This window comes from Chenopodium quinoa, unplaced genomic scaffold (genome assembly GCF_001683475.1).
Source record: "Chenopodium quinoa cultivar QQ74 unplaced genomic scaffold, ASM168347v1, whole genome shotgun sequence".
Classification (NCBI taxonomy): Eukaryota; Viridiplantae; Streptophyta; class Magnoliopsida; order Caryophyllales; family Amaranthaceae; genus Chenopodium; species Chenopodium quinoa.
In genome coordinates this window covers 1,573,015-1,583,016 of record NW_018745617.1, presented here as the reverse complement: position 1 = coordinate 1,583,016, position 10,002 = coordinate 1,573,015, and the positions used below count along the sequence as shown (strand labels likewise).

General features: G+C 33.9%; 1 protein-coding gene across 1 annotated transcript; it reads left to right on the top strand.

Annotated features, from left to right (window-relative positions):
- Positions 1-5,050: 5,050 nt before the first annotated feature.
- Positions 5,051-7,822, top strand: LOC110716621 (transcription factor HEC1-like). Its single transcript, XM_021895268.1, has one exon. The coding sequence runs from the start codon at positions 5,330-5,332 to the stop codon at positions 6,101-6,103; it is 774 nt and encodes a 257-aa protein (XP_021750960.1). The 5' UTR covers positions 5,051-5,329; the 3' UTR covers positions 6,104-7,822.
- The last annotated feature ends 2,180 nt before the right edge of the window (positions 7,823-10,002 follow it).

The window sequence follows — 10,002 nt, the reverse complement described above, 5'->3', positions numbered from 1 at the left end:
TCCCAATAATTGTTAAGAAAATTACATACTGTAGAATCTAACAAAATTTTATTATATATATATATATATATTTTTTTCTATGTTTTATTACACAAAATTAAATTTTTTTCAAATCAGTCAATTAAATTATATCATATCATATTTTTTTGAGGAAAAATTATATCATATCATATTTTTTTGAGGAAAAATTATATCATATCATAGTATACTATAGTAGATCAAATAAGTAAAAATAAGTTAAACTCAAAAGCCAATGAACTAAAATTTTTATTGATACACCTGATATCTAAGTGTATAGAAGGACCTTATGAGAAATTAAAAGAAAAAATAAATTACACTACTAATTTATGCCTCCTACACAAGTGCAGTAATATGGTCGGATAAAGCTTAGATCTTCCAGTAATTCCACTTGAAAAAAGGGTGACTAAAATTGAATCATGATCTTTTTATAACGTTAACTTTTAATATCGTATAAAAGAAATTCAATCAAAAGTTTAAGATAATAATCGATGATTGACTTATAACTTATATACTACTTGTATATAATTTAATGCTTATTTGTTTAATCTCTATTTATATTGTTTATGATCATGTTCCAACAAAAAATTTAAATGAGCATGTTTATGAAGTAAACTCTTAAAAATCCAAGCCCAAGTTTCATAAAACAATAAAAGGTGTTTGGAGGTCTAGTTACCTTGAACACAATCAAGCAAATTTAGAATAGAATAAAGGTGGGTTTGGTGATTTGCAAATGTGTGGTCACATGATTTCTGACGCTGACACATGCAATTTGCTGCACATTTGAATCAATGACACGTGACACAGGGAAATTACCTTGAAAGAATAGCCAAGCCGATAGGATTGCCCATAATGATAAATCATTTGCTCTTTCTATAAAACCCACGATTTTGTCATATGGTTTTGTTCATTTTTGGCCCAACATTCCTCGTGAATTTACCGATACTTTGATGCCATAGGATGTGCTAAGTAATTTTTTTTCGAATAACCGTTATTTTCAGACAGTAAATTTGTTGAAAATACTTGCTATTTGGATATCGGATTTTATGATTCGATTTAAACTTTGGGCAGGAAATTGCATGCCCAAACCTGTCCTAATCGACCGGGCTATGTTGGTTTTTTGGGCTGGGCCAAAAAATTAACTAAAATTACGTAGTGACGTATTCTCAAGTTTGACCAATTTTTTTTTTTTTTTTTTTTTTTTTTAATATAAATTAGATCCAGCCTGATTTTAAGCTGAAAAAATTGTACCAGCCTAAATTCGGGTTGCACTTTGATCAGCTTTAGCCAAGGGTTTATCGGTCAATCAAGAGTTACTAGGCCAATTAGGGTTAATCCAATCAACGTTTTGGTGTATGTTTATTAGACACACATTGTGGTCAATCACACTGAAAACGCATTGTATTACAAAGTAGTAAATAATTACACAATTAAAATTGGGAAATTCGTTGTAAATTTTTTTTGAAGATTCATCACCAACTATCTTAAAGTGGACTTTGACGAGTTCATGTGATGGCTTTGAATAAACCCTAACCCTAACCCTAACCCTCCCCTTTTTTTTTCCCCTTCTTTCTCCCTCTACCCTATTCGGCTATACTCCATTGAAATTCACCTCTATTGAAATCTGCAAAAGTTTATTCACCTCCAATCTCCATTGGTAAGTGAAATCCATGAAATTGCATGTAGGGGGTCGTCTTATAGGCTTATCTAGGACCCTCTACTTTGACATAACTAGAAAGAGTGCCCTTACAAGTGTATTATGGCTAACTTTATTTTCGTGTTTTATGGTTATAGCTCTTAGTCATGTTAAATGAATTTACTAACCAACTCCATTATCTTCAACCCAACCAAAAATCCACCACCATCACTACACCCGTTACCTCCACCACCATTGCCTTCTTAGCAATTCTACCGTCAGCCCTAGGGGTACGTTGTCCGTTTGGTTTTTCGGTTTAGATTTAGGTTGCATCCGATCCAAAATATATTTTGATTTTCAATTTTTCAATCTGATTCGAATTTCTCTCCCAATCTAATCTAATCAAATCAGAATTAAAATTCGGTAATTTGATTCCAATCTGAAAAATCCGAATTAAAATACGTTAATGTTTACCGCCTATTATGATTATAAAAATAAAAATACAATTATAAAAATGAGACTTGTCCAAGCTTTAATATTAATAAAAGTCTTCAAAATTAATTTGACTTTTGGTACAACCAAAAGATCTTACTTTGATTTTTGGTACCTATCTAAAATATATTTTTATTTTACTAATTATGTAGTTCTAAAAGCATAGCTTTTGGTACCACTTATCGCATTCCGTTATTAGAGTTTCTTTAATAGTCAGTTAATTGATTTTTTTTTCCTCGTTTTGAGTGTCAAAAATGTTCTTTTAAGGTTTTGGGGATATTTTAGCTCTTAAGGGTCTAAATTGAGCTAGGAATTGGCAAAAAAAAAAACATAAGTACCTTGTCTTGCCTGTCATAAAATGTATTGTGTTTCATTACTTATATGCAGCGAAAATTATCCAGGCTAAGTTTAAATTAAGAGGTCGGTTTAGCCCTTTAGTGTCCCAATTTAGCTCAAAATTCAACATAGAAATAACGTAAGTGCCTTATTTTACGTATCAAAGTCGACATAATTAGACTTGCAAAACCAGTCATATTATCAAGAACGCACGATAGAAGTCAATGTCAAACCTTTTTAAAGTCAAACAAAACCATAAGGTATTCTAAGTTAAACCAAAAGTTAAATAAAATACAACTTGGAATCCCATAAGGCCTAAACCAAAACCAAATCATTTCAAACCAAAATGTTAGTCCACACTGCACACCAAGCAATTTGAAAAAACCAATAGTTCAAATACAGTGAGAATGCAATGAACATAAAAATTTCGGATATCCCGATACTCATAAATATCAAATACTTCTATTTCAAATAGGACCTTTGATTCGAAAATGATTCTGGTTAAATTGGATATCCAAGTATCCAACCCACCATGCTCAACCTAATTAACACACAACCTTACCTTAAGTCATACGGAGTACAGTAATAACCAATTACCTTCATCTACATACTCTTACTATGCAATCTCTTCTGAAGACACTCCTATTTCATTACACTTTCTCTCTATCTTTCAATTAAACGACACCGTTCTTAGAACCTCTATAACTCACTCTTCACCCCACTTCACAATTTTCTGTTAGACACTACAGTAATATATTTGATAGAGTATAAAACATAATCCTCGACCTTAACCATCAACTTAAGATTTTAGTTGAGTTAATCGAGATAAAACGGAGCAAGTAATATTTGAGCAAGTTATGAAAGGTGATCTTGATTTTATTTCTGAGCCATGGCCTAGTATCTCCGACAGCGCTAAGGACCTGATGAAAAAATGCTTGTAAGGGACCCCAAGAAGCAGTCGACAGTTCATCAAGTTATTTGCCATCCTTGGGTTCAAGTTAATGGTTGAGACCGAGGATTATGTTTTATACTCTATCAATATTCAACCTACTAATTATGTTGAAAATAAAACTAGAATAACTGTTCATGCCCTACTAAAGATGACATCAATGGATGCACAACTCGTAGTTCACCATAGCTGTCCTTTACAGATAACACTTGTATATACTATAACTCGTATATTTCCCACTAGTAGCCACTAACCTTCGGGTTGATAATATAAACAAGATTCGATTCCAAGTCTTCTCTACTATCATCAAGATTATAACAGACTAAACTACTGTTTTTCGTTATACTATCTGTAGCATGCACAATTGCACAAATAGTATGTACTATGTAGCTCATCATAGCTGTCAAAATATAGCTGAAGACAGTAGCATCAGATAAACTCCAACTCATAGAATGGTATTCCTAAATAAAACTACATTAAAAAATCATACGTACCCAAATAAAAGTAGCTTGATTCCAAACAATGATGAGAATAAATGTTACTGCAGCAGATAGTTGTTCTGAAATTTGAGCACACTAATTTCTTACAAGCCCATCACTCTGGATCATGAGCTACCCAGTGCAGACATGAACTCATGGTATAACTGATTTAAAACATTAGTTTATGCACACATCCTTTAATTTATACCGCCTCGCTCCACTTTTTAAAATCGGTTGTTTTTAATTTTAATTAAACGTCTTCTTTACCTTTTAGGACGTGCTCTCTTTGTTTGTTTTATTATTATTTTTTTTTCTTTTGGTGTTTAGACTCTAGAGAGTCACAAGGGTAGGTGATGAGAATTAAACTTAAAATCTGTTGATCACTTGAGTTATCTCTCACTCTCTTATTTTATTATTATTATATTTCTTAGTTCACATGATTCTCAATTCTAGTTTATAAACTTTTTTATTATTATAATAAACTCCCTCTTTTATAAACTATTGACAACCATTTTTAAATGTATTTTTTTCATTTCTTTAACAAACAAAACCTCAAATTAAATTTTACTTTGTTTCAAAAAAAAAAAAAAAAAAAAAATTACTTCATCTTTGTTGAAAAAAAAAATCATCTAACTAACTAACTTATCACTAATTAACCTAAAACTTGGTGTACAGTGTAACATTTATTAAAATGAGTAACTATGCCACATTTATTTGAGTAAAAAATATTTTAGGATATGAGATTAGATTTTCTATGGCCCACAACTTTTAATTTTACGTAAACTTCTAAGCACACCAAATTTCCACTTGACTCCCCTTATGGTAGCAAGTTTGCAGGCTAACCACCATCATATTATTTTCCAAGTTCAATTTATCAAAAAATTAATATTCCACCTCTATTATATATTCTAGCAAGATAAGATAAAATCTTTAATTTAATTATTTAATATAAAAAAACAAACAAATTAATTCCACACTCAACAACTTTGTGATAATGTAAAAGTGAATGCTTTTTTCTGAGGGAGCATTTAATTAAAAATAATTCAATTATTTTCAAGATATATTAAAATATTATTTTTTAAAACAAGAGATATTATAAAATATTTACAACTTGTAACATTTTAATTTATAATGGTTTCTTTATATATATCATTTCCTTATTAAGTGAATACTGTTCTAAAAAATCAGTGTGATATTTTTTTTTTTATATATCACTCTTATCTTCCTTTCTTCACTGAAAATTCTGATACAAACTCTCAGTCTACACTCTTCACTTTGCCTTCCCCATTCCCTGCTTTCGCTTCGGCTTTCGGCTTTCGCCAAGTTAAATTTTACTAGCTCAATTCCCTAGAGAGAGAGAGAGAGCGTACACTTACCCTTTACACTATAAAAGTTATTTTGCGAGCTAATATTATAGAGATGGACATTGACCTATTTAAGTCCACCCCAGATGACCAAATTGAGATGATGCTTATGACGATGCACATGGATAAACCCGGCGCAACATCCGGGAACGAAGGAGGCGGCAGTCTCCCCTACGACGACAACACTCCAATGATGTCGTTTAACGGGGGTGGGAGCTTGCCTCAGCATTTTAACTCACCAGCTTTCGTAACTGATCCACAAACAACTATATCTTTCTCCAACAACAACAACAACAATAATAGTAACAATTCTTTGTTACCGAGTTTGTTCCCTTCTTATAGCAACGACAGCAATGAGAACAACGGAACATCATCGTCTCCATCACAGAAGCAAACATCAATGGCTGCAATGCGAGAGATGATATTCAGGATAGCAGCTATGCAACCGATCTACATCGACCCTGAAGCAGTGAAGCCCCCGAAAAGGCGGAACGTTAGGATATCGAAAGACCCTCAGAGTATAGCTGCTCGGCATAGGAGGGAGAGGATCAGCGAGAGGATAAGGATCCTGCAGAGACTCGTCCCTGGTGGTACAAAAATGGACACTGCTTCGATGTTAGACGAAGCGATTCACTATGTCAAGTTCTTGAAGAGTCAAGTGCAAACCCTCGAACGATCTGCCATCAACAACAACAACCGCCCCGTTCCCCCACCGGTATCCACGGGGATAGGTTACCCCAGTGGATATTCTTTTGCTGGTCATCAGCTCCACCATATGAATGCTGCACCTCATCACAATGTACAACAGTACTCGGATTCGGATGCATAAGATTTAATTGACATAACATTATAGATCGGCGATGATAGCTCGTCGTTGAACGGGCCTTAGCTTTTTTCATTCATTAGTACATGTATCAAGTTCAACATACAATGTCTGTATCTTGGAATAATCTAATTACACTAGATGATGCATTCATTCATAGCAAATGTAACAAGTTTCCCAATAACACAAGTTGTTGTCTACATACAATGGTTATAGAATTAGAGTGTATTCATTTCAAATTATACTCCGTAACATACAATCCATCTCATATATAATTACCAAATCATTCAACCTAATACCAAAGTAATTACGAATAGCAAAAAAAACTCGAACATTCAAAGAACAGTTACAAGTGACAAGAATGAACTGAGCTACGAAAATGAATGGAACAAGTCAGGTGTTTATAACCGGTGATGCATCTAAATTGAAACTTCTTTTTTTGAGTAAATGACCATCTAAAAAAACGGAGGAAGTAATAATTATCGACCATTTTTGATATGTTGGCATACCTAGCTTTTACATAATAGTGCAAACGATTGTTCGTGAGCATACATGTATTTATAATCGGTACAATGTATCTTTGGTGCTAGGCCCAACCTTCAAATCATAGGAAAACAAATTAATATGCACGACCATGTAATATATGGGAATTCCTGGACCAAGGGAATTCTACAACCTTTTTTGGTATGTATATATCAATAATTAATTAGGGAAAAATGACTGGCAATTAGAGGACAGGAAAACAATATAAAAAAATAGTTGAAACTATTTTCACTCTTGAATTGAGTCCACTAATTTACGGCTACTTCTAACATTTATTCTTCACATAATAGAGAGAAGTAGGATTGTAATTTAGAGACGGGGGAGTACTTGTATAATACTGTATATGTTTTGATTTCTCTCGTTTCAATAATTTCACCACGATTACCCGCGTAAAATTTTGTGCACAAGAGATACGAGAAGGTTTTGTTGGAACAGGATCCACCTGGACTATCTTAAGCGGATTTTGGGTGTAGAAACAATTGTTCACTTAGACAACACCACAGAAGTAACTATTAGTCTAATGGTAAGGATTATATCTTACAAACTCGCACATGTCATGGTAGTTGGGGCACTTTAGTAGCGGGGTTACCAAACTCTCAAGTCAAGAGGGCTTCTTCGCTAATTTTGACCAGATTGACCTTCAACAACACTTTCTAGGTATATCCCTAACCTTGAAAATCACATACTCCAAGCTAAAAGAGTACGAGTAACATGCATATAAATATTACACCAAAAAAAACCAAACAAGTATATAACATTAAAACCTGATTATACACAAACGGATACTTGTTTTATCCCAATTACTCCATTTATATGCAGGTTTAATCTTCAAATTAACTCTTAATTTTTCACAAATCAATATCAAAACTACTGAACTGTAAATTTGACCATTACAAAAAGACAAACTCGTTCAATCAATTGCCTTCAAATTAAAAAAAAAAAAAAAAAAAAAAAAACAGGATCATAATACAGTAGAATTGAATGCGGTACTCGATCGATACTTACCGCTTGGAAGAAGAAACATGTGAAAATTGAAGAAAATCCGACTTGTTTTTGGGCAGAAAAAAACATAATTAAGGAAGACGCAGAAAGACGTAATTATAATAGAAAACCCAAGTTATTTGATGACTCATCTTCTTTTTCTCCATGGTGCACAAATGTCAATAATCTCTCACCAGTCATGACTCATCTCTATCAATTGTAGTGTAGTCTATTTATTTTTTAAACACTTTCACTCGAGTTTTATATGATTAAGTTCAATTTGATAAAATAATTTATACATATAGGAGGAGTTTGGTTTGTGTATTTTTAGAATTGGAAACAGATTAGATTAAACCTATATCCTTGCCGTACGTTTGGTTTGAGGTATGATAAAAATTATCATTACATAAGGGTAAATGGGTAATTATTACCTCATATTTGTTACCTCTTAAAAAATTGGGGTAACAAATATCTTTACCTTCCCGTAAACAAATACCCTTTTATGGTTAAACCAAACAAATGAAAAGGTAATAAGTAATTTAGGGCCTGTTTACATTTACTTAATTTCAGTTCAGTTCAGCTCCAATCAGTTCAGTTTAGTTCAGTTCAGCTCTTAATTTCCCTCTCTCATAAAATTTTCATTTCAGCTCAATTCAGTTCAGTTCAGCTCCAATCAATTTAGTTCAGTTCAATTCAGCTCCAATCAGTTCAGTTCAGTTCAGCTCAGTTTAGTAATTGTGAACATACCTTTATTCTTTTCCCCCTTTTTATATGTTTCCTGTCCACTTTGTTTTCATTTTCCGAACCAAACTCCCCAATAGTTTTTACTTATAATTTTTTTTTTGTTTTTTTTGAGATCCATAAAAGGCGAAGGTAAGAATCGATCTCAGAATCTCTTAGAACTGGGATGGAAGTTCTAACATGTAGGACTTTATAAGTACTATACGTGGAAATTCATAAGCACTTAAACCAAGATCGCATGCATAACACACAAGACACATAATCGTACCTTTGAAGCGTGAATTTCATGAAGCTATATATCTATTTGATCAACAAATCAGGGAAAAAATAAAGCCCCAAGTGTTGCTCCTCTACTTAATCCACGGGATTCGAACAAGTCGTCCACCAAAACTGGATTGGTCGAGTGAAGGGGAAACCCACGATCACCACCTTTGCAAACAACCGACCACCACACGAACCACCACCACCACCACGAGCACACCACAGACGCAAAGGGGGGAGGAGAGAGCAGAGAGAGAGAGAGAGAGAGAGAGAGAGAGAGAGAGAGAGAGAGAGAGAGAGAGAGAGAGAGACAAGAGAGGCTTGGTCTCGTGTTTGCTAATTTGGGTTTCAACTTCACAGTAAAATTGTTCGGTAGAATTACCTAGGCACCTAGTCTACTTATAATCATATTATAATTAGACTAGGTTAGGAAGCCCAAAACCCTCCAAACTCCTCATCATGGCCGGCAACATAGAGGATGAGGCCCATCATGAGCCTCGTCCTCTAATGCTTGATGTAGGCCCTTTGTGTGAGTTTATAGGATCCGTCCAATTGGATTTTGGCCTATTTTACTAGCCCAAAGATCGTTAGTGTAGACACCCATTTGTGTCTCCCCAAAACCAAACCCAGTGATGAGTACCTTTTGCGTCGAATCATAATCGAATGAAGTGAAAGTGTGGAAAGTATAGTGTTGCGGATAGTTTTAATTTCTTTTCTCTTATCTCTGTTTTTGAAAACTTATTTTAAGAAAACAGCCAATCCAGTTTGGTTGGTCCATGATATGGGTCCAATAGTAGTGTAGTTGGATGGGGCTTGACAAGAGCTTTCCAACGATATATTATAATCCCAATTCCGATAAATATTGAGGAATTTATGGCCAATTTACTAAACTGGGTCTGGTTTGAGCCTTATATGCGGCCCAATGATCTAGGGGAGGGCCTAATATAGATTTATCATTCCTAATGCAATTAGAAATGGTTTTAGTCTTCTAGATTCTTCTAGAAGGTTCTTTTCATTCCTAATTCAATTAACATTGATAAATTGACTTTTGTTGACTTTTTAGAGTTTTAATTAGAATCAAAGAACATATTTTGAGGGAAATACGATTTTATCTTCCTGTACGGCAATTTTTATCTGATTTTAAGAAAACGCGTGATTTTCTGAATCAGCGCCAAACGTCAGCTGTAGCGCCTGGTGCTAGCATTGGCGCCTGACGCTAATGTTGGCGCCTGCGCCAGTAGCCAGCGTTGGCGCTAATTCAATTTTACGTGCGCCAGAACTCTGTTTTGATATTTTATCTTTTTGGCTGATTTTCTTTATAAATAACGTCGTAAAAGCTCCGTTTTCATTCATCTACAATCACCAATTCTCACCAACTC